At 39.5% G+C, this 25,467-nt stretch overlaps 2 protein-coding genes across 2 annotated transcripts in view; one reads left to right on the forward strand and one right to left on the reverse strand.

The window, feature by feature from the left end:
* Positions 1-24,496, reverse strand: part of USP3 (ubiquitin specific peptidase 3) — a 74,177-nt gene extending 49,681 nt beyond the window's left edge. Inside the window, exon 1 of the mRNA XM_088172382.1 lies at positions 24,334-24,496. The gene's annotated coding sequence lies outside the window, so the exon portion shown is untranslated. The remainder of the gene's footprint in view (positions 1-24,333) is intronic.
* Positions 1,361-24,345, forward strand: CA12 (carbonic anhydrase 12). Its single transcript, XM_014879139.2, has 10 exons — positions 1,361-1,602; positions 4,670-4,690; positions 10,746-10,925; positions 13,411-13,553; positions 14,384-14,479; positions 16,171-16,234; positions 16,689-16,846; positions 17,875-18,001; positions 22,227-22,311; positions 22,993-24,345. Exons 1-10 carry the CDS (start codon positions 1,512-1,514, stop codon positions 23,075-23,077), a joined length of 1,050 nt encoding a protein of 349 aa, XP_014734625.2. The 5' UTR covers positions 1,361-1,511; the 3' UTR covers positions 23,078-24,345.
* Positions 24,497-25,467: the final 971 nt, after the last annotated feature.

Genomic DNA, 25,467 nt, shown 5'->3' on the forward strand with positions numbered 1-25,467 from the left:
GGCTGATGATAAAACCACTTATTCTACAGAAACCTACAAAACCGTGTTTCCTAATTTCTGTCAGGTTAGGAAGGTCCTGCATGCAGCAACAGCTGCGTGCTGACAGCCCTCATGCTGAACACACAGCATGCATTTTGTACCAATGTCACAGACAGTGTCCCTCTGCTTTGGACAATGGCACTTGAGAAGTCATGTTAAAAACATTTTCTCTATACCTTACACCCTCTTCCTCTCGATTACGTCTGTCTGAACCGAAACACACAGAATTACAATCTAGGTTTACAAAATGCTAAGGAGAAGTATGAGAGGAATTGTTCTCAACCACAGTTGCTTTCTAAAAGGCTACAGGACATTAATTAGTTGCTGCTGCTCCCTGCAGACTTCCTCTACCTAGACTGGGAGGCCCAGACTATGCATAAACAGCAGCAATAGACCAGAACCGTGCTTTACAGCAGGGCCCTGCCTGGGATCTAGGCAGAAGTGAGCCATGCTCCAGTCAACTTTGCTTTCCCCTTATCAACCTCATAAATGGTAGGAAAAATAAGCACATCTAATAACATTGAGCAATTACACAGTAGCTGATAAATAAAAATGTTGAAAATAAAGTTTGACCAATCAATACTAATACATGATAGAGTTGTTACTGATATGTAGCAAGCCGTTAATAACAATTATAAATAATAATGTACTCATATAAAAACCAATAGTCTCTTAAATCCCACCTTCTGCTCCTCAGCTATCCTCACTTTAAGAGCTTATTCCTCAATCACTGACAGAAGAGGACATTACCTTATACCCTGTGCTCCTCTTTACCCCTCTCCATACATGTCCTGAGTAACACCAGATTCTGGGACTGTTGCTTTATGATTTTTCAGTCCTCCTTACTTCATGTGTCCTCCTGGTTCCAAAAGCCTTCAGCTCAAAAAAAAATCTGTTCCTAACAAGTGGGATGGTTTTCGTGGGAAGTGTCCATGGTCCCTTTGAGTTATTACCAGTCCCACACAGAGCCTCACTTCTCCTCCCTTCCCTCCAGTCCTCACAGTGGGCCATTATACTACATCCAACTGATCCAAAAATGGGAGCTGAGAGAAACTCTCTGAAATAGGCTAGAAAAACTCTACTGTGCTATAGCCCATAGGAGTATACCTCTTTTAAACATTTTTGTCTCTGCTAAATAATTTCTCAAGTTCCATGTTTAAATTCCCTCTGTAAGGGCTGGAGTGTGCCCTGTGAGGACCTCACTAAAACTGAGGTAATGAAAGATGTGATCCGAGGGTGTTGTGACATAGAGGCAGGTCTGATTACATCATTTGTTTGGGGTTGAGTCTCAGGAGCTTTACAAAAAGCAGTCCTAAAGGCAAGGAGAGAGAAAAGGGGAGAGGAGGGCAATAACTCATTAGCAGAAGCTCTGCATATGTGCATTCTGCTATTTGCCACATGTCTACAAGGGAATTTCTTCAGAGTGCAAAGAAACCTGTGAACTGCTGGAATATTATAAGTCTTTCCTTGAGATGTCAGCCAAGAGCTTCAGTATAGTCACAGTGGCTACTGTGCTTATTCTCTTCCTAAAGATACAGCTCTCAGTGCAAGCGCCGTTGAATGGTAAAGTCTCTCAGCTTTCTATTTTATTGTCTCTTGTGCCTTAGGGCAGCTATTTATGCAGAAAAATGGCATCTTTTCATTATTACTATTCAATATCATGCTCGAAGTTGGATATTGTTGCAGTCTGTCATTGTTTGTAATTAGTATCCTTACTTCAATTTCTCGGAATAGGTATTCTGACATATACAGGGAAGAGGAATTTTTCCTCTGATTCAGTTGGCATTACAGATTTCTTGCATGCTCAGTATGCTTTGCTTTGTGATCTTTTTATTTCTCATAAAATGAAGCAGAAACTGGCCCTTTCAGAGTTAGTGGAAGCATCACACCTTTCCCTCTGAATGTTTATTTTTAAACCAGAAAGAAAAAAAGCAATCCCTGTAAAGCACCCCATGCACTAGAGGTCATTTTCTTATATTGAAACAAGACTAGTTTCAGGAGGTTGGCACTACTCCTTCTCTTTTTAGGAGTCAGTGCTCATCTATTCAAGCTGATTTTTTATAATAAATTTCCATTTTTTCAAACTAATTATAATCTACCTGGTGTTATTATAGGATATGAGGGAAATTGTTGTAAAGTTTTGTGTGAGAGCACTTACTCAGCACATATATTCATGGGACAAAAATCCAGAAGGTTCAAACATAATGCAGAGCTGTTGGTTCATACAGAGCTTTGTCAGGACAAGCATTTCACCAGGTTTCTTGCATGAGCAGCAAAAGGCACAGAATTCAAACTTTTAATGTCATCTTCTTATTTTGTGCATATGTCCTCTGTAAAATACCTATATTCTACAGCAGAATCTCCCACCTGAAGGACAAAGGTTCCTAGAGCTTGATGCTTTTGAGAAGAGCAGAATAAATAAAGCTTGATGCTTTACAGGTACTTTTGGTGACCATACAGAAGGTTTGGAATAGAAAGGATGTGTTGAAAAGATATGATACATCCTGAAGGGAATTCTGGAGAGTGCCTGTCTCAGACTTAGGAACCTAGTACCAAGAAATGGCAAGAACTAGAGTATCTGCCTCTCTCAGATATCTTTCCAAGTAGATTATCACACCTACCACCATTCACACTTTCCTAGCTCTCAAGTGACACTGGAAATGTATTTTGCTCCCTGGCTGTTGATCAGTCAAATGTACACTGGCTCTAGGAACCTCCTCTGCCATGCATGGGCATATAACTGTGTTACTCATCAATACTCATCCCAACATGAATGAAGAGCCAGGAGAATGTTCACAGACACAGAGCTGTCGAATGTTCACTTCTAGATGTGAATCCTCCAATTTGACACTGTGACAGTCTGCTTGACTCTCATTTCATTATTAGGCAGAATAAAAGCAACCTTGCTCAGGATCTGAGCCTGGCAGCTCTCTGTGTTCATTCAGACAAAATCAAGAAGGTTCTGCCATCTGGTAATTGATTCATCTCCTGATCCAAGATGAAATGAGCATAAATGTGCCTCAGCCCTACCTACACCAGTTCTATGGCTGTGCTCACCATAAAGTCAAAATGGTAACAAGTTGCAGACCATCAAAATGCTCACAGGTTAAGGAATACTTCACTTGGCAAAAGACTTGAAGCTTTCATTTACTTTTGTGTCAAGTGGCATAAGTGACCAAAATATTGTAAATGCTTAAAAGTTATTGTTTTAAGGTTGCTGTAGATTATAAAAATCATAGTTTTGTCACTTCATACACATTTTAATGGTCAGTAAGTAGCTATTGTAGTTAAGCCAGTGTTTCTTCAAACTCTGCTCAAATGAGGATATTTATAAAATCTACTGCCAGTCATTTTTGTCTTTATGCAAGTTTTGTCTACAGAATGGCCAAAGGACACAAGCAACACCCAAAAAACCCAGTAAGAGATAATCCCCTGCAGAGAGAAGCCAAGAGGAGAATGAGGTTTCTCATCCTGAAATCTGAAACATTAATTCTTCTACCAGAGAAAACTGAGGACTTGAGCCAGGATGGTCACACAGACCTTGCTTTGAAAATTCCAATGTAAAAGAACAAGGCACACTGGCCCTAACAAACTGAAAGCAGAGAGTTTCATGTTCCCAGCACATATCAATACAAGTGCAGTTGGTCTGCACATCCCTACAAATTAATCCCAAATATTTCAACGCAAAAAACTGCCTCTGTGACCACACTTGAGAGCACAAGAAATGCTGCCAAGAGCCATGTACTGAGCAGACAAGTGCATGTAACTATAAATATTTGCCTGCATGCATACAGACACACTCACAGGCACATTGAGTGTTTGCAAGATTTGTATTTCAGGACTGTTTTCTAAGCAGAAATAAAATTAAATTTGAAGAGAGTAAAGATCAGCATTAGCCTGATAACCCAAACTATTCAGGTCTGTCAAGGTGAGCACCTCTAATTATGCAGCAAGCTGAGTGATTTTAAGTAGGTTTCAGGATCAGGAAAAAATTATTAAAAAGAGCATTTAATAAGTCAAGACATTTCCAAAAACATGCAGAGATACTGTCCCAAGTTCAGTTCCTTAAGTAGTGGATGAGTATTGATCATTTTAACCCTCACTCACCCTCCCTGGGACTCTCTGAGTTACAAGGGTTCATGTGTCATATTCCCTTTTTTCAAAGTCTATCTATTCATTTCTGTCCATCACTTCTCAGTGTAGCAACTGGCAATCCACTGATGTTTTTCAAATTCCTCAACAAGGCATAGGGGGGCTCATCATAGTTACATTCCACTCATATTCCTTAGCTTCCTAACCAGAGAAAAATCCCGGGGGTGTAGCTACAGACAAAGTCTGTGGATATTCCAATTTTAAAAAAAAGTTACTGAGAGCAGTCTTTCCCCAAAATTTAAGTGACCACAAGAAATTCACCCCTGTGGGCAGGATCACAGGATAATTATAGCTACAATTTGAGTGAGAAAGGTTCATAAAGTGTCAAAAAGTTTGAAAGTGTCTATGTTTTACTCAACAGCTAGGACTAGAAAGATAGACAAAAGTATTGCAACATTCAATACATGGGTTTAAGTAGCAATTTGTTTCTTTACAGAGTAAAATCAAATATAGTAATATTTCCTTTGTCTTTAAACAGGGTCCAGATGGTCTTATATTGGTAAGTACTAATTCATACATAAAAATTTATGGCTTTCTTCTGTACCTTAAGGACAACCTGCCAAATGTATTCTGGTAAGTACTTACTGGGATCACAATCCTTATCCAGGTTTGAATCTGGTCAATTTTCATGAAATCTGTTATTCATCCATCAGGTTTTGTATCTAGGTGACTGACAATCAGTTACTGAGTTCTGAATTTCCTTGTGGAATGACAGGAATTTCAGCAGACTGAAGCTGCAGAGGGTCCCTGAAGCCCTCTGTTTCCTCAGCAGTCACAGGCCAGCAGCACACTCCAGCCTAGTTCTGCAAAGAGCATTCTCTCCCCAGCCACATGAGTCTTCTTCTTCAAATAGAATCAGAGTTCACCTGTACTCTGTTACCAGGTCCCCAAAGATCCCAGCATGACAAAGCAGAATAAATCATCTTTAGGAATGCAGTGTTAATTTGTAACTAATCCTTTTAGTCATCTACTAACTCAGAAGGGCCTGCTGGCTGCTCAGGAAAAGAATTATTTAGCATTTTTCTTTTAATTTATCAAATCCTCTAGCCAGGTATTTCTTCATTCAGAGTAGCATTTTTACATGCCAAATACCCTCACAGAAGAAGGCAGTATGGAGAATCTCAGAAAAAAATGCTTGTTCTTAAGCTTTTGGTGCTGCTCCAAGACAGCACAAAGACGCTCTGAGACTGAAGTTGCTGCTAGGAGCTCCTTCCTTTGGCTGTGCTCCAGTTTACCTGACTGGCTTCACATAAGCAGAAGGAGTGCCAGCTGCACGTCTATCTGCCAGTGTCCATACACAGACCTCACATTCCCAGCAGGGAAAAAGCTTGACACAGCTTTGACAAAAGCCTGGGTTTTCCACTTTGACATCAGCCATCAGATAAATCTAACCCTGCTGGGTAGTAAGGAAAACAATGCTTTTTTTTACTACCATGAAAGCAGAAGTTTTGCCCTCCTTCCCACAGTAATCCTTTTTTACATTAATCAATTCTCCCTTCCTAGGAATTTGGGTACCATGTTGATTTCAAAGTGTATTGTTCTCAGTGCCCGACATCATAAATTCCTGTTAAGCTCTTCCATACTGCATTCTTTCATACTGCATAATGATTTCTATATTCTAAATGTATGGACAACAGAGAGAAGGTTCACAAAACAGATTATCTTTTTCCTTCAACTACTGATTTCAAAACAAATCTAGAAAAACGTATAAAAGCAAATACATAAAAGCAACTTCAAAAAACTGAAGTGACAACTGAACTCGTACAGAATAGTACAGAAAAGCAGAGTTAGAGTTGATCCCCACAGAGAAAAACAGCTATTAGAGAGACTGTGCTAAGCCAGGAAAGATCTTCTACTGATCCTGGTTCCTTTTCGCATCCTAAATCTTCCACTGTTCACATTTGCCCCTGAAACACCCTGCAGTGCCTCCCACTGAAATTAAGTCAATAGGAATGGAAAGAAAATCAAGCCATTATAACCATTGTGCAGATTGATGTCAAGATGAGGGTCAAGGTACAAGATTAAGGGTGGAGGAGAAATCTGAGTGCTCATTGTCAGATTTCTATTTGCTGTGTATTTTACGTATTTTACAATATGTAAAATTGAATGTTGATGCAGTGTTAGTACCTCAGGCCATAGTGGCAAAGCAAGATGACAGCACATGTGATCAGGCCTTATCTGTTCAGCACAGGCTTTCCAAAGAAATGAGAGTTTGCCTTGCCTATAATGGAAACTACTGCATTAGGTACATCAAATATAAAGGCTAAACCTCTCCTGTTTGCTTCTTCTTCAGCCAAACTGCAGCAATGATGTTTGCTCTTCCTGTTTTCACTACCCTTGTACATAGTGGAAACACCACAGAGCAGTGAGGCCTGAGCCCTCCACCCCCAGTGACACAGGCTTGCTTTGTGCTCTCTGAAGTGCAGCTCTACCTTCTGTAACATGGACAAAGTCAATCGAGTGTATCATAAGGAAAATGTTTTCAATTAGAGAACTGAAAGTGTGGTTCCAGTGCCCCACAGCTCAGGACAGCATGTGCAGGCAGATTTTGGCAGTGCTGCTGTGTGGCTGTGAAGTACAGGCTAAAATCTTCTGCCCCAGAAAAAAAACTGGTACATGTGGATGTTAGGCTTCAATTCTTTGGATTCCAGCTCTGTTTCTGTAGTGTAAGTGGGCTGGAATGAAATCAGAGAACCTGAATCATCCCTTCAGAGTGGACAAGCAGCTACAATGGAGAAAACTAGCTTTTACAGACAAGCAGAATTATTAACATGCTTTAGCAGAAATACTGCCAACAGAATTATTAAAGTACTTTAGGATGTGAAGAGACAGCTTCATGGTGCAATGCAGACACAAGAACTGCTGGTAACAGACATCAGGCTAATTGGACTCGAAAACTCTTTTATTCTGCTGTTGCCAAATACTCCAATTCAGTGAGGTGCTGAGAACCTGTGCTAAGACCCTTCCACTTACCCTTCAGAAATGCCAGCTTTAGTGAACACACTAGAACATGCCACAAATTTCTCATGCAGCACCTGAATGCAGTAACAGCTACAGCCCTTGGCAATTCCTCCATCTCCCAAGCTTCCCCCTGGGCACACGTGTGGATGATACACACATATTGGCTCTGTGTGCACAGAATGGTTTTACTGAGCACTGAGCAAAATGGAAACCACGTGGGCATGTCCCCATGGCAGGGAGCCTGCACACTCAGCCTTCACCACCACCTCAGCCTTGGGCAAACAGTAGCTTTACAGCTTCCAGCTGGCTGAAAGCAGGGCAAAGTGCTCTGCCTGGCTGCAAAAATACCACAGGCATTCCCTGTGGTACTGACCCAATGCATTTTACTACATGACTTCAGATCAAGAGAACTTGCACAGACTGTGAGAAGCTGGAGCAACATGAATATCAATTGGTCATCAGAGCAACAGTCTGTTGGTACCACTGATATCTCACAAGGCAGTTTTCTCCTTATTTTAAATGGGCCAATGTATACATGCTGGGAGCAGACACCACTGAAGGAACAGTGAAGGAACAATGAAGGAACATTTATCCTGCAATGTTCAGCAGTAGCAGTGCTGTGGCTGGCTGGAAAGAACAAAACTCTCAAAGGACATGGTACGATGGACACCTGCAGCCTTGGTGCTGAGGGAGTTTTGCTCAGCTCTCTGGGCAGTGAGCATCCAGACAATGCAGAGAATTATTCCTGCTTTATTTACAGACACCTTTTATGAAATAGTTGTGAGGACAGAGTCAGGCTCAGGGCTGCTTTCAGTGTGGTAAGAGAACATGGTCTGCAAACTCGTGTCAAGCAAAGCAGTCCACAAGCTGGATTTGAGCAGCCTGAGTTTGCACTCCCTAGGGCAGGGAGTGCTCTTGGCAGCACTGGGAGCAGTGGAAGCAGGAAGGGTCCTACATCCAGTGACACCAGCAGCTCCCTACCTTAATATGCTGACTCCAACTGCTGAATTGAGGAGGTAGAACAGGCCCATAGCACAGTAAGTGCTCTGCTGACACAGTCCTGGTGGAATCCTCATGGCAACAAACTCTTCTGAAATACCCGGGTCACGAATGTGTCACACAAAAAGGAAATAAGCTTTGAAGATAATTTTGCAATACTTCTTATGCTAATATCTTTTGGGACTTGTAGCACAGGCCAACCTTACATGCACACGTTGTGCTTTCTTCAGTAGTGATCAGGCATTGTGTTTACACACAATGTGATTTCCACTGAATTTATCTGAGTTTACTGACACAGAAAAAGGAAAATCTAGTTCACAATCAATCATTCATTTTCAGCAGACCTAGCTGAGAAATGCCCTCCAGCTGTGTGGTTTATCTGCCTCGGAAATCTCAATTTCACATATGCAAAATTAAGTTGCAGTGAGCTCAGCTCTTGAAGACAGGAGTTTTGAGGCAATGAAATTAGAAAGACTATGTGACGAAAGACAGAATTTCTATAAAAATTGGATTTGTACCAAAAAAGAGGTTGTGTTTGGGTTTGTTGGGTTTATTAATTGAGCAGGAATGAGAAACAAGCAAAACGTTCTGTAGCTTAAAGGCTTGTGAGTGGAGTTGCAGATTTATGTAAAGAAAAGAATAACTGCTAGTAAAGGTCAAGGTACATAAAGACCGTGATAATTGCATCATTTTACAGAAAAGAAAAAAGTTTGCCTTCTGAACTGGTGACATAGATGTGCAGTTCCCATATTCTGCTGCCAAGTCTTCCAGACATTCAAGTCACCCAAACACAGTACTGAAAAAATGATTGGTACATCATGACTCCCTGGCTGGCACTAGACTTCTATCTTATACATCAATCACCTATTTAATAATCAAGTCTCCAAAGCTATGACATGTAATATATCAAAATCTCGCAAACACACTACCTTACCAAACCTTTTAAAATTATTGAAGTATTTTTAAAAGAAAGTCTTCTCACCAATTTTCTGACATTGCTGTAATGTTAGCTCCTTGTAAAGTGTTTTATTTCAGTGTCCTTGTCTTGCATATTAAATTTGAACCTAAGAAACTGACATTTCCTGGTATATCCTAATGCACATTTTTCTGGGAAATATTCTTAAGTATGTATTCCATAGTATGGAATTTATGCTCTTCTGGATGTATGTGTTACTTGCCAAAAATAGGTAGAGGAGAAGCTTCTATAACGTCAGCATAAAATTTATTAGCTTTTTTTAACAATTTCAGCAACTTTAAGATAGTATCACAAAGATGTTAGAAGAAAGAAATTGATGTGATTGTCAGTGAACTGGAGTCAAAAATTTAAGTTACAGCAACAGAAAGGCCTATTTATACTGAAAAGCACTGATTGAGTCTGAGTATCCACACTGCAAACAATGTCACCTGCTTACCTATGTCTTGAATAATATTAAACAGCTTAACCAAGGAAGTAAGTCTGTATTTAAGCACCAGAATTGATCTTCTTGATTCTGTCACATGCACTATGTTTAAGTCAGATTCACCCCCACTATCCATTTACTTGGCAATTGTCTTGTGTAAATAAAGTGAACTGCTAATAGCATCCTCCTGCCTGCTAATATCCTTCCAAAAATATCTGAACTTGCTTTGCCACTGATGACCTGATCTTCAAAGTGGGAATAGCATGGATTTGGAAAAGAAGCCTTCTAATCAAAGACTCAAGGGACTCGATCTATGTAGTAAGAGAATGAGAAACTATATCCTCAATATTATAAGTTCTTCAATGTGGAACAAAAGTATCAAAAGTATGGGAACAGCAGGCTCACAGTGAAAAGCAAGCTGACAAGGAGAGTAATTATCCATTGGGCACTAATCAAGTATCTTTTACCTGCAATGCTTAAAGGAAGAGTAGATGTTTATTCCCTTCTGAAAGAAATGGCCCCAGGGAAGCAGAAATTGATCCAGGGAGGCCCAATGTCCTGTGTTACATAAATCAGGCTGGGTGATCCCTAAGGACCTTCCTGCCTAGGAAAGAAGGCACCAATGATGAATATTCAGAGACAAGGAGAAATGCAAGTTGCAAGTACCTCTTCTGGTATTTAAATTCAAATCATCTGCAAACAGCTGCTAGCCAGTTAATGTGTAATTAAATCAAAGGCACAATTAAAATTCTCTTGATATTATCTATCCTTTGTAGATCTTACCTTGTGCAAAAGGCTGTGATGAAGAAAAGTTTCACCAGAGTTTGAGCAAGTTGTCACAGGGTCAAATTACCATAACACCTTCCATTTTTGCAAGTTAGCTTTTCACTGTGGGCTATGCAATCCTGTTGGATAGTGCCAGACCAGTATGTACAGTAAGGAAATGTCTGAGGCTAATGGCTGATACAATCAGACCTGTCTCTAGGTCACAACACCCTCAGAAAAATGATCATATCCTTCATTACCTCAGTTTAATGAGGTCCTGTTTTTTTTGTTTTGTTTTTTTTTTAAAGTCTTAAAAATTCAGAAAAGACTTCTTTTCCAAATTTTGTGTGAAGGCCTGTGACACAGGAGAATTTCTATGTTAAGTGCATAGTGAAGGTTTTACAAATGTGTCTCTGTTAATTCACACAGGTCCCGATGGAGAGAAGGCCTGGCCAAAGAAATACCCATTTTGTGCAGGAGTATTCCAATCACCAATTGATTTCCATGAAGATATTCTCCAGTATGATTCTAACCTCTTGCCTTTAGAATTCATAGGCTATAACGTGCCCTCCACTGACCAGTTTACATTGATCAATAATGGCCATTCAGGTAAGGGAGCTCACCAACAGCAAGGAATGGTAAAAGAAAGAGTTGCAGGAATTCAGTGGTTTTTTTACTTCATGGATGGACTACTTTGATTATTAGATGAAATTAAGCTGCTAATCAGATGAGAAAGCCTTCATATCAGCATACCTAACAGAACAGGCTAGAGAAATCTGGGCATGTACTAAGTACAAATGGATTCCCAGTAAGTCACATTTTAAATAAAGAAATTAAAAATAACCTCTGCACATGTCAGAATTAATGCCCAAGGTTTTCTTATTGCTTTAGCTGTGGTGCACCAACACAGAAACAGACTTTGTGATTCTGCTAAAAAGAGATCAGCTGATAACAGATGAGCAATGAGTCTCTTCCATTCATCAAAGCAGCTCAGCTGAATTATGTGGCAGCGTGGGGAAGAGGGAAAAAATGTAGGAACACCATTCTGTCCTTTCAACTTGAGACAGAAACCTCTTTAGCGTAAGGTAAGATAGAAAGTGATAGGCAAGAAGACAGAAAAATAATTAGAAATAGTGCACAAACAGGCCCTCCCCACAGTAGCACTAAATCAGTGTCAGCACAGTAGGTAAAGGCAGAGATGATGCTGTCTCATAAAGGTCTCCTATAATGACACAATACACAATACCAGTGAGTCCCACCATTTTTCATTCCTTTCTGAAACACTTGAAGACATAGAAATAAGAATAGTTACAAACCCCTCTTTCTTTGTATCCTCCTTTATTGCATAACTATCAAAATAACCTGCATTATAAAATAGCCTCTGGTCTCACATACTTGCTTATGAGTTGACCAACATGCAAAAATCTCTATTTTTATCATTCTTTCAGTGAAGTTGACCTGCTCAATTGAACATCATAAGCCCACTCCTTAGTAAGGGCCAGCCTCTTGGGACAGATTCCTGGTTTTCCTCCTTTAACACCAGGTTGCTTCAGACTAGGAATGACTGGAACGTCCTTTCCTTGTGAGCCTTCTTTTCCTAAAAGCGATTCTCTGTCCTGTGTGAAAGACTGGACTGTCACAGTTTAATCAGCACCGGGTAAATGACAGGCAATAGGCAGAGAAGGAAATATTGTCATTGTGTACTTGAAGGGTGCCAGACTGCAGAAGGAGCCAAAAGAACAGCACTGAGAGCCTGTCCCTCCCAAAACAATTGCACAGGTAAAAGCAAATTTCTTGGAGAATCTAAGTCACTACCACTGTTAGATCTCACCCCTAAAATACGAGGCTTGATTATTTCCTAAAGAAAGCCGAGATAAAAATATAACCCCCCTCAAGAAAATGGGAATTTATTTCCAAGGTCAGTGCCCTCCTAGAAAGCAGAGGAGATGCATCCTACTCTAGAAACCTCACTTTAAAACAAATTAATTTACCTCTGAGTAACAAAAAATTAACTTCTGTTGGACTGATCATTATACCACCTGCTGCTAACTTTTCTTTCAGCTAGAGGAAACCAGTAGGATGCTTAGTATTGTGCTGTCAAGTCATTCCTATATATAATTGATGTTCTTCACCAGCCAGCTCATCCAGACACAATTACCTACTTCAGCTAGACTGAAAACAGTAGACCTCAAAAAAGGAGCCTAAAAATAGGGTCACAGCTGTTACTTCACTATGGTGTTGAGCCTTGTTTCCCCTGAAAAACACGTCCAGGGCAGTCCAGAAACAAACTGTATTCACTCTTGAAAATAATACAGAAAAATCGCAAAGAAATCGATCTGGTCTTGACATAAGCTGTTGCTTTATGAAGTACCAAATGCTCCAAGTGAAAAACTGAGAAGTTTCTGCTGGGTTGAGTAATTTCTACACAAAAAAAAAAAAAACAACAAACCAGCCTGCCTCCCCCATGGGGAGCCTTAGTGAGCAGAAGGGAGGTCATGCACACAAAGGTCTCTCTCCAGCACATCAAGAGAGAAAATGCTCGTTCTTAAGGCCTGGCATTACCATGCTGCTCAACATCAGTGCTGTGGGTTTTGGGAGCAGCAAGGAAAGGGAGGAGTTTATTTGGTTTTGTCATGTGCTCCTAAAAGAAGATTAAGAGGCAGCAGAGTTTAATATAACAGGATATGTAAGTTATCACGAGAAATATTAATTTATTAAGCCATTTTCAACCATTATTAAGGGGATTGAAAGAAGGTACATGAGCCTAAATTTTGCTTTGACATATAAATAATTGTCTCTTCAATGTCTGAGATAAATCCACATTCTTCAGGGAGAAGAAAGATTTCCACTAGCAACAACTGTCACATTCAATTCACGTATTTAGGAAAATAGAAATGGGTATGTTCAAAATGCTCTAAATCCTGATCTACCAAGAAAGGTGTTTATTTCCTACCACAGACCAAGATGGATTTGAGTTAAGAATCTGCCATTTTCGTGCTCCATATATAACATACTTAGACACGGTATTTTTATTTGCCTTGTTCTTGAGAGCTGTGGTATCATTTGTTCCTACCTGCTTTTGGTCTGCTTGCAGTGAAAATGTATCTGTCACCTGCTATGTCCATCAGAAACCTCCCCTTTGAATACACTGCATCCCAGCTTCACCTGCACTGGGGAAACAGAAACAAGTCCGAGGGCTCTGAGCACACAGTCAGTGGGAAGCATTTTGCAGCAGAGGTAAGACCAGCTCAGATCAGGGAAAGAAGCAAAGAAGGTTGGGCAGGCCCCATCGTTTCCAAGGGAGATCTGTCTCTTGGGTAAATAAATGACTGTTAAAGGCTGTGAGGTTCTAAGCCAAGAATTTATGATCTGGGGATATACTAAAAAAAATGGGTTGTGCACCACAAAATAAGATGGATTCGGACGTGCTAAGTCAGGGAGCTGGAATTCAGATTCTAAACTCAGAACTGGCACCAGGTCACTTGAGGTAACTTTTAGCTGCACAACACTGCTGCTCTGTTTACCTTTACTCACCTTCTTCTATACAGTGATGAACTGTTTATCTTTTCTTATCTCTAAATTATGCATTTGGGAATAAATTTTGATAAGCAGTACCAATCAGATATTTATCTTCAAATTATTTAAAAAATAAATTAGTCAGAATAATTTGCTTGCATAACAGCACTTTAGGAAGCCACTTCTTTTCTAGCTATATTTTACACTGGGGTTTGCAGTCCAAATATTGGAGTGCTAAGGTGTTATTTTTTCAGAAAAATTTACAAGTACTCCAGTCGAGATGCCTTGAAGCTGAAGTCATGAATCCTCTTTCTCCCCTCATTACTGGGGAGGGGCGGGTGTGGGCTGTGTGTAACTCAGCTACAGCAGGGCTGCGAGTCCCAGGACCTTCTGCCTTTCTCTGAAAAGATCTTACCACTGCACCAAAAATCACTGAAGGACCCTCCTGCATTGTCTTATCTTGAGGTGGCCACACAGTCCTTTTTAACTGTGAAGCAGAAATGTGAGCATGACCCAGACCTTGTTGTAACAAAACATCTCCTCCTTTGTAGCTGCATATTGTACACTACAACTCAGAGAAATACCCAGATATAACAGCAGCAATGGACAAAGCTGATGGACTGGCTGTTTTGGCTGTTCTCCTCGAGGTAGGATGTAGGATCTTTTTTTTCTGTTTGTTTAGAATATGCTTTCAATCATTTAGTTATGAGAGACCTTTAACACACAAAATTACCTACATCATGTAACAATCCAGTGGCTGAATAAAGGTTCTTCCTTTCCTCTTTCACCAAAAAAAAAAAAAAGGTCAGATTCTAGCAGCACATACCAAACCAGGAGCAAATATTACAAAAAGAGGAATTCTGAGTATTTCCTCTTGTTTTTTAGTAAATTAACTTCAGCTGTGTTAAATCCATTTTTGCATTCATTTACAAACTAATGATTGGCAGCGTTTATCAAACAAGAGGCAACAGTGAATTTCAAGCTCATTTACTCAAAGCTGCCTACTGTAGCATGAAGCAGTTTGAATACAGCAGAGGCACAGGCAGGCACAACTCTGCCTTTGACCACTGTATGCAATTAGGATTTAACCACAGTCTTCTCCCTGCTAACTTCCCAGATTCTTTGAATCACAGAATACAGTAAACTAGTACATTCAGTGACATTTTAAGATGTCAAGACAGCTTTCTAATTTTCCCTTTTTAAATCCCACATATGAAGAGAATAATGATCCTAAACAAAAGGAAAAAATAGTAGCTTGTATATATATATGTGTGTGTATATATAATGTATATATATAATGTATATACATACATAATTTTTCTTTTTCTTGAAGATTAAAACTCCTTAATAAGATAACTGTGAGGATTAAATGTGAGGATTTTCTGCAGGATAATAAACCAAAACCACAAGATTCCACATTTCTTTCAAAAAGTAAAATGTTCCAGTTGGCAAACAAAGCTCTCATTAATATTACCCGAGCTTACTTTCTAGCACCTCTAAGATTCTGAGAGTAATTTTGTGTTCAATTTCAGTTCATTTGGAAGTTGTAGCTGTGAAAAGTGTCAGAGTATTATACATTACACTAGGGAATAATACTGGGATTCTGGTTATTTCTAAGCAATGGTGTTTGAAAATCAAATTAGTGAACAATGGAGATTAGGTCTTGAAAATCCTTTCAGACAGCTGGTGGCTGTTACAGTTAATGTAAAGACATCAGTTTACTATGTCTGGTTGTCAGAGGAGTTGCTAAGCACCAGCTCTGAAGAATTCATAAAAAAGATATTGATTATTAGACTGAAGGCTGCTGGTAGCAGTTGAAAAACTTAGTCTTGTGTGATAGCTGAGTTATAGCCTTTGGCAGCTGGTTGAGTTGCAGCCCTGTAGTTCCCAACAGTGTTATCCTTTACCTCCCTGGACTGTGAGGAGCAGCAGATTAAAAATGTTTGTGGGTGGCAAAATGTGACTTTGACTGGAAACCAGGAGATGATCTGAGAAGCCTGGCAGCTGAGAGCTGCTGCCTGAGATGATCTCAGAGGAAAGGGCTTCTCTTCACTTGCACAGCACTCTGAGCAGGCAAGGGCAATAGGGCCAGTGCACACAAAAGGTCTGCACTGCAGTTGTAAAGGCAGTGATACAACACAGCAGCTCTAATAGCCCTGGAGCAGGAATATTGTCATGGCTCTGAGGACAGAGGGGATGTTTGGAGTTATAAAATACTTATGCCATTCTTGTAAATGAATATCTGGACAGTGGAGGCACTTGCCTTAGGACAGGTCAGGAGCACAGACTCATATTCAGGCTGGTGATTTGCACACTGTTGATAATGTGATCATTGCAGATTGGACCCTTCAACCCATCCTATGAAAAGATCTTCAGGCACTTCCGGAATGTGAAATACAAGGGTGAGTGGCTAAATCAGATTGAGAACGGCTGAGGGTATCAGATGTCACCCTGAGAGGGATTGAGCTGGCTGAAGAAACAGTCCAGAGATCTCAGGCAAATCTGTCTCAAACTGAAAGGCTTCCAAATGCAGTGCATTCCTGGGAAGAGCTTATGGCTAGCATGGCCCATGGGAACCTGACTGGGCCTTATTTCTTCCACATGGTGCTTTTTAGTGAATATGGCCACAGTTTATCTTACAGGACTCGGATTTGGTGTATCAGACAAGATTTGTACATAGGAAATTTAAAAAGCTGTAGTCCTTATTAAACTGGGATAATCTCTGCTAAAAGGTATTTTTCTTATCCTAGTGACATGACACTGGAAATACCCTACTTACTGAAAAGCAAATTCACTTCACTGATATACTGCATGTGTAGTCATGATGCAATATTTAACACAAACCACCTTTTTTAGATCAGAAGGTCCTGGTCCCTGGTTTCAATATTCAAGAACTGCTTCCTGACAGACTGGATGAGTATTATCGCTATGAAGGATCCCTGACAACTCCTCCCTGCTACCCCAGCGTTCTCTGGACAGTTTTCCGACACCCCGTTAAAATTTCTCAGGAGCAGGCAAGTTCCAACAGAGCACATTTCCCTGACTGGTGTCTGCTAAAGAACAGTAAATACATATTCTCATTTCCTACATTTCTCTTATGTTCTTTTAAAAGTGAAAGGTGACCATTACTTAAATCCTTTAAGTGGGAAGAACAATACAGAACTGACATAAATTAATATCCCATTCTGTTTGTTGTTAGCACATTCTCAGTTGGCCAGAACAAAGGACAGACTGCTGCACAGCAATTGGTACAGTATCATCTTGAAAAAAATCTCAGTCAAGTGAGATTAATTTTGACTTTCATTATGTTCTTACACCCTGCTCTATGTCTTTCCATGAGGTACCTGCAGATTATTGTTCAGGCTCCATGTCTGAATATTATCCATGAAGTATTTCAGTGCTACTTTGATCCTGATGGACTTGGGTAGATTGCAAAGTTTCTAAAAAGCTTGTGTTCTGTTATTTATCCATCTTTTCTCCCAGCTTACATTTTTTGTGCTCATCTAATTAACTTCTTTTGCTCTTGGGTAGCTGCTTACCCAGACTAAAAACTCACAATCACTATCTTCTGATTCACCTAATTATAGACAGGGTGGAAAATATTATTATCAAAATTTTGGATCAAATTACTGCAAGATCCTCATTTTGAAAATACATTATTGCCTTTGTCCATTCTGCCAGACCATGTCTCTAAAAAAATAAAGAGTTATTTCAAAAATTAGGCTTTAATACTTCTTAGGAGTTAGACTGTGCCAGGGAGAGCATGCTGGAAAAGTCTACCATGTTTTCCTGGCAGATAATCTGATAGTAAGCAGTAGTTTTATCAGGATGTAAACAAAATACAAGTATGGACTTGGAGATGTCACATTGCTTACATATTATTCTGTATTTGAGTTCACAGGCCACATGAGACTTAATTATTACTTAATGTATCCCCTTCCCTTTGACCACACCTTTTTTTTTTTTCAAACACTCCCAGCGATCACACACTGGCATTGCTTTCTCTGTATTCTGGGAACTGAACAGGTGCTTCCCTTTCTAGTTACTGGCACTGGAAACAGCCATGTACTGCACAGAGAGTGATGACCCAGAACCCCTGGAAATGGTTGATAACTTCAGAAACGTTCAGGAATTCCATGAAAGACTGGTTTTTATCTCCTTCCATGAAGGTGAGTTGTATGAATGCTTCTGTGCAAAGAAACAGTGCACAGTGATTGATGTACATGTGAAGTACTGGAATGGCAGTCCTGCACTGTGCCACTACAAAAACAAAGCCATCTCCTTTCCCTGTAGTTCACTTTGTTGCCTTTTCTTCTCATACTGGAGTGGTGCATGGGCAACTTTACAAGCATAAGGTATTCCCAGGTAGGTAGGAATTTTTTTACCACAATGGGTATCAAGCAAGCTCTGCAACCCTTCTGATGAGAGGCAAGGAGATAAAAGAAGGAAGGCACAATTGGCCTTGTTGTGCTTGGCAGAAGTATTTGCTGTCACTCTAAATACTAAACAGCTCCACAGCTGAGCTGTTTCACCCAGTGTAAGTGCTTAAAGATGGCCTTGTCTCACCAATGACATTTGCTGATTCTCAGCAACGTCAGGATTGATCTTATGCAGACCACACATTTAAAGGGAGTCACAACTTTGCCTTTCAGGGTTGCTGTTTCGGGGAACAGCATCCCCAAATCAGAAGAGGTTTGAGGAATTCAAACTTGTCAAATAAATAAAATTCATAACACTGGATTGTATGATTCAATGTTACAAATTTAAAAACAAACAAACAAACAAACAACATGATTTTACAAGGAGGAATTGATTCAAAAGCTTAACTCTGCAGTGCTACACAAGACCAATACAGGTTTGGTGAGGGGCTTTGCACAAAAGTCTACATCTGTGGTAGAAGCTGAGCTGTACCCCACAGAAAGGCCTTTGAGTACACTGTTTGTGCAAAATGTATTGTTCCAACTTCTTTGGTGCCACGCAAACAAATACTCTTAAGGATCTGTGAAGCTGGCATGTATACTCCAGGCAGATTAATCTGGGCAAGACACACTATTTGAAACTGATAGTAGAAGATTTCTAAAAGAAAAAGCAGACTTCACCAAAAAGATTAGCCAAGCAGTAAACTTTCAAATGAATAAAATGTGTTAGCACATCATTTCAACTTTGTCTGCCATTTTCTTTGCTGTTTAGATAAAAGAACAGAAATCACAGGAGTTGTCTGTTTTGAACACTTTCACACAAGAGAAACAGTTCCCACTGCAGTAGCAGCTCCTGCCATTCCCCTTGCAGACAGACCTTTTAATAATGTATCTCTTCTAACAGAAAATTATCAAGGAGAAAAGTGAAAATTAGAGATCAGCCAAAACAAATCCTGGGCAAAACATTTATCTGAAATCAGAGATGATTTAGATTTGTCACCAAAAGTTGGTTGATCTCTTAAAATGATAATTACACTAGAAGTTCTCTTGTTGCTAGATTCTAAACATAATACCTAAGAAGATTACAATTTACCAAATTATCAACAGTCCTTAACATCTCTGTTATTAATATACAAATTGATTCTAGTTGCACAAACAATATTTTGAGTAAATGAAAAAATGACTGAATAGTAAAGGAGGGAAAGAGTTGGTGTATGTCAGCCTTTTTTCTGCTTTTATGGATTGGCCAACCAGAAGAATGCCCCCATGGCATTCTTGTATGACCACAAAGAGGTTAAAATTTTCTTCCCCAACCTCCAGTCTCAAACACTGGCTGCTGACTAGAGAGCTAGTTGGGTCCTGAATGCCTATTTTAATAATCCTCTTCAAATCTCTGCTCAAGTCAGATTATGTGCAATGATTTCAACAGCAGAATTTGCAATACAGCTTCCACATTTCTGAGACTCAGGCTTCCTCTGCAGGCCTTAAGTCCCTGCACAAACCATCTACTACACCACTGCAGAAACATTTCCTGAAGTACCACAAGGTCCAGACTGAGCAGCTCCCGTGTGATTACAACAGGTTCACCACGGAATCCTAGCAATCCAACTTTTACATTTTCTATCCTCATCCTCTATCAAAATTCATCACCTGGTGGGCTTGGCAAGGATATGTTGTCAATTCCTAACCACATCTGTGAGCCATTGATCTGATGAGTCTGAGTGGTCAGTCAGAAATGAGAAATGCAATTTTCCATCTGTTTCTTAAGATGACCTTTCAGCACCTGACTATATTCTCTCTATAAATCACACTCAGTACTTAATAGCAGAAGGTAGAGAGTTATAATGATCCCCATAACTGAAAATCAGACACTCTGCTTTTCATCCAGGAATCTCCAAACACTTCACAGAAATAGTGTAAGCATTATTATTTCCATTTATGGAGGAAAATTTGACCCAGATGTGACTTTCTCAAAAAGGTTGCTGTGAACCAGAGCCAAACCAAATAATAAAATTTGGTTCTCACTCTGCTAAGCCATATTTTTGGCTCCCACGCAGAGACGACACCAGCCATAAAAGCATTTTCAACATATCTCTAAAGCTGGCATGACTTAGCAGAATTAAACTGTAGGGGTTATTGCCCATCCTGCTGTTCACACCCCAGAACCAGTCTCTATGGTTATGAAAGACATTGCTCAGTGCTACTTTAATAGAAACCCCATTCAGTCTAAGTACATTTAATTACAAAAGCTCATTGACTCTATCAGTGAACCATAGAAAAAAATATTCAACCCATTTCAAAAAGGGAATTCATTGTCCCTGTAATCTCACATTCTACTTACTGCAGTCACAAGAGGTCCCTCACAGGTACAGCCCATCACCTAAAGGGCAAAAAAAGGAAAGAAACAAAAAACGGGAAAAAAAAGGCTCCTGTCAAAGCCCAAAGAAGTACACCTGGCTGCTGCAAGTGCCCAGCCTGATGGTTCAGTCAGCTGAACCTCAAATAGGAACACAGCACACCTATTAAGAAAGGAAGGAGAGGCATGCACAGAGTTAAGGACTGGGCCAGGCAACCACTGAAATTTGCAAAAGAAATCCTGTTGTGCACACCCAGGCCTCTGCTAAGCAGGTTTTCAGAGCAGCTTTTCTACCTGATCACTGACAAGCCTGAGAGCTGCCACCTTCACCTGAGCACAGACACCACGAGATGGGACTGCTGGCCTGTGCATTGTATCAAACTGAAAATGACTGAGGTGTTCAGTCATCCACATTTTTGATGCCAGTAATGAGGATCTAAATTCCTGCTCACTTTTTATAAGAACCACATTTCAAAAAGCCTCTAATCTTTAAGGATTACACAGCAAAACTCATACGTGTTTATAATATATTTAGTCCAATAAAATCACCTTCACATGCACCCAGCTGGGATTTGCTACAATGTTCAAACCACCCACTGTCCACGAGTCAAACAGGAACTCTTGTCTCGTTTTGTTCAGGGTACCATGCTGAAATACTAACTAAATTTCATCAGACAGAAGTGTTCCCTACCCTTTCCTCTTCAAACTACAAGTTCTTTTTCTACAGTTATCTCTTTGGTGTTATATTTTTGTGTCCATTTGACACACCTTTACTATAACAAAAATTACCTCTTGTAAAACAGCTCTTCTTCAATTCCATGGATTGCAAGCTTCTTCCATTCAGCTGCACTTCAAATTAATGGGTCAAATGCAGTTAAACTCCATGTTTTACATTTGTGTTGTATCAACAGCTGATTTAATAGGAGAAAATATTTAGATGGAGTATATGAAACCTGCCAGCTTGACTCTGAAGGAGCTGTGATGTTGCTTAGAGAGAAACAATCATTTGGCAAAATATTTTTAAAAATGTGTAAATAAATAAGGAAAGGGAGCTCACCTCCAGGATCTTTGTGGAGGCCAGAATGTATAAAAAATACTTCCATTGCCAAAAATGTACATGAAGCTCACTAACAAATACAACATTATAATAATCATTAAATCTTTATGCAAACAAGAGATCACTCAGTTCCTCATATCCTGAATTAATTTTGACCTTCTTTGATGCCTTTAAGCAATGTTCTGTGAGTAAACAAAGGCATTCAATTTTACATCCTTGATTGCCTGGGTTTAATTCTTTGGGTTTGCTTATGATCTCTAATTTATTATAGCATAAAAATCATACTCCTGCTATGACCTGCTGTGCCAGTGCTTCCACGTTGGCATGGTGACTTTAGCATGTGTCTCATGTCACAGCACTGTGAACTGTGGATCCAGCTGTGGGATTGGGACATTCCAGGGAACATCTGTGCAAAGTTACCCATTCGTAGTCACAGAGTGGTGTGACCAGGCTGTAGAAAGGTCGCAGGTGCAGAATGCAAACGTTATGACAGACCAGAGACTCACCTTCTCCACCCAAGGCAATGATATGAACAGTTGTGCATGTTCTCCCTCTTTTCCTAGGTTTTATGGTTTCTGTTGTGATAGCCTGCATTCTGGGAGTGCTCATCATTCTTGCAGTAGCCTTCTGGCTACTAAAGAAGAAAAGGTAAGATGTCTGGCTATCACATCGGATTTTAAAAATTCAAACCACATTTTTCCTCTGACACATAGAAGTGTTTGCAAACAAAGTGTCCAAAACTTTGCACATTTTTTTAGTGGTAAGGTTTGATCTTTTATGATCTCTTCCCACAAACTACGATTTGTTTTTATTACTGAAGACATTATTTCCCCTGTGTGATATCAGGCTGGGTCAATAACAGACTTACCCAGTTTTTCTGTTTCTCAAATGTCATTTGTTCTTTCCTTGTTCTTTTTGCTAGCACTGCTGCCCCTAATTGCTTTTTGGATCCTTCCATTTCTCCCTGGAATAGTAAGTGTAACAAGGAGAATGGAATTTTAGGAGAGCCTCTCCCAGTGGTCGCAATATTTTGGAGGAAGAAATATGTACTGCCAAAAGATCATTAAGCCACTGTTTGCCAGCAAAGCCAAATCCTGGAAAAAAACTAAGGTGGCAAATTTTCTTACAGCCTGATTCCCTTTGCATTCAGCATTGACCTTGCATACAAAATGTGTTCTCCTGAAATATTTGAAACAATAAGCTACTGTGACATTTTTACAAGTACAGAGGAAAATAATCTCATACATGCATAATGGACAACTTTAAGTAACTAACAGTGCTTTTCCTTCATTGTCATTACAATTATTTAATAAATTAATTTTATTTTAGCTGCAAAAAGGAAGGTGAAGACAACAGAGGAGTCATCTACAAACCAGGCATGTACAAGGAGGAAGAAGACATCTCCGAAATTTGATGCCCTGCTCTGTCACAAAACCCCCTTTTCATTCATAGCACTGATTTGTTTTGGATTGGTGAAACATCTCTTGTTCTTGGCTAATTATAACCTTCAAGAGAGCTTTAAAAACACATACCAGCCAAAAGTTTTCTGTAGTCCTTGTTCTCTTGTTTTCCAGAGAGATATGATCAGTGAATCCCCCCGAGCTGAATCCCTCACCACATTCTTTTCATGTCTGCTGCTTACTGAGTCTGAGTGTTTTAATTGATTTTACAGTTAATCCTAAACTCCAGTTTTATGGTTTGTTTAGCACGGGTTTTCCCACAGGTATTCAAACATGAAGACACTCATCAAGTTACAAACACTCTCCCTCGCTAAAACAAGGTATTGGTTTTAGCAGCATGAATATAAACAAGATAAAGGACAAACTGTATTTGACATCACTATTTGAACTGGGTTGTTCAGCAGATATAGTTTTGAAAAGCACATGATATAATGTCAGTGTGTTCACCAATGGAATTGTAATATTAGAGGAAAAGACAAGTGTAAATGCAATGAAAGTCACATGGATTATTAATGGAACCCAGTGCTGAGAAAACACAACTGCTAGAGGAGCAGCTCACTTTCCAGCTATTGCACAGCCTCACCAATCTGTTAGGGAAGTCAGCCCCTCACTGTCACAGGAATTAGAGAAGCAGATTGTCTCCTTATCCTGCTCTTAGCTATAGTGTGTGTATGAATGATGTGAAGATAATGTAGTTGCTGCTGCTTTTAAGCAGACTTGTCATTTAACCACAAAATCCTGATAGATTTTACAGTATATATTACAGCTGCAATTATATAGTAACTTTTTTTCTGATTTTGTTCTCTTAGTAATCTAATTCCTAGAAAGAAAGCTAAATTATTTTTCAATCCACATAAACTAGATACTCAGAGTTTCAATATGCATTTTTGGAAGTGAGAAGCATAAACCTGATTGCACTGCAGACAACGAGGAACATCACTGACTTCAGGAAGCAGAGGGTGTATCCAGCCTACCCTGATGCATCCAGAATTCCTCTTAAATCTGACATCTACAGTGCAGATTTGAAATGCTTGTACTTCAGTATGCACACAGGAAGTGACAGACCACAGAATTACACTTAAAATAACTTCAGGTGTGAATGCTGCTAAACACTACTGGGGAAATTTCAATCTGAACTTTATACTTTGATCCGTTTTATATTCAATTGCAGCACCACCACATCCATGACTTTAAAGAAATAAACTCTTACCATATGTGTTTTCTCCCTTCAAGATAGCAGATTCAGGCTGTTTCAGCACAGAGTGTTTTAGATTCTTCCTCTTCCATCATCAAGAAAACTGTGTGATGTCAAAAGCAGGCTTTGGAGTGCAAGGAAAAATAACTTATTAATACTAACTGCAATTAAATTTAGGAGCACAATCTTACAACTGAGTACTCTGCATATGCCAGCATTTTATCCCACATAAACAGTACATAAATATCATCCTGTTGAAATGTTTGAAATTACTTAAAAAGCAGCATTTGTGTGCTACAGGAACATAACTTACTCTTTGAATAAAGATGTTTAAAGACAAAATTACACAATACATTTTTTGCCGTTTCTTTGGTTTCTCTTGTTTCTTCTAGAAGAGTAACATTTTATTGTGCATTTTAATCTTTACCTCAGCTGATTAGAAACATCCATCAATCACTCTCTTTTGCATGTAACATCCTTGATACTTGTAAAAAGAAGCATAAAAACCTCAGTCAAGCACCACATGCTTACTGTTAGGAAAATCATATTAAACATATTACACATTACACAGAAAATGTTTCCTTTGGAATTGCTTCCTAAACAAAAGAACAAACTGAAGAGGAATTCACACAAATCATATTCCTGCTACTCTCACTTATAACACTCTCTAATTGCATAGAGGCCTCCTATAAAATCCATGCTGCTGGAATTACTGTTTTTCTTTAATATTGCATTACCAGTTTGCACTGCCAGTGGTCCCTAAGATGAAAGAATATAAGCTCATATGTTTTATGGCCTCTGAAGCCACTGTCATTTAAGAAACCTATTGAAAGATCACATTTTTTTAATAGTTTTCAGCAGATTTCTTTTGTCACTCTTACATGCACAGTATGTCCAGGAAATCTCAGGCTTGATCAGAAAGACAGAGGCAGCTAACATGCTACCAGAATAAATTAAACTGAATTTTAAAAATCTCAATTCACTTATTTTCAAAATGGAATGACCCATTTCTGAGATTCTGAGAAGAAATGAAGCCTAAACAACTTGAGCCAGTGAAGTGGATGAATAAGATGCCACAAGGGATGTAAAGTTTCCTTCCATTTCCTGTGTGTGACAACACCCTCACAGCGTGACTGTGGAATCTCAGAG

This window comes from Sturnus vulgaris, chromosome 13 (assembly GCF_052056855.1).
Source record: "Sturnus vulgaris isolate bStuVul1 chromosome 13, bStuVul1.hap1, whole genome shotgun sequence".
NCBI classification, from domain to species: Eukaryota; Metazoa; Chordata; class Aves; order Passeriformes; family Sturnidae; genus Sturnus; species Sturnus vulgaris.

Excerpts from the sequence above, each read along its gene's own strand:
- CA12 (XM_014879139.2), top strand. The coding sequence starts at position 1,512 with ATGTCAGCCAAGAGCTTCAGTATAGTCACAGTGGCTACTGTGCTTATT. Across the intron at positions 16,235-16,688 it reads CCGGAATGTGAAATACAAGG|ATCAGAAGGTCCTGGTCCCT; the intron begins GTGAGTGGCTAA and ends CACCTTTTTTAG. Across the intron at positions 16,847-17,874 it reads TTAAAATTTCTCAGGAGCAG|TTACTGGCACTGGAAACAGC; the intron begins GCAAGTTCCAAC and ends TTCCCTTTCTAG.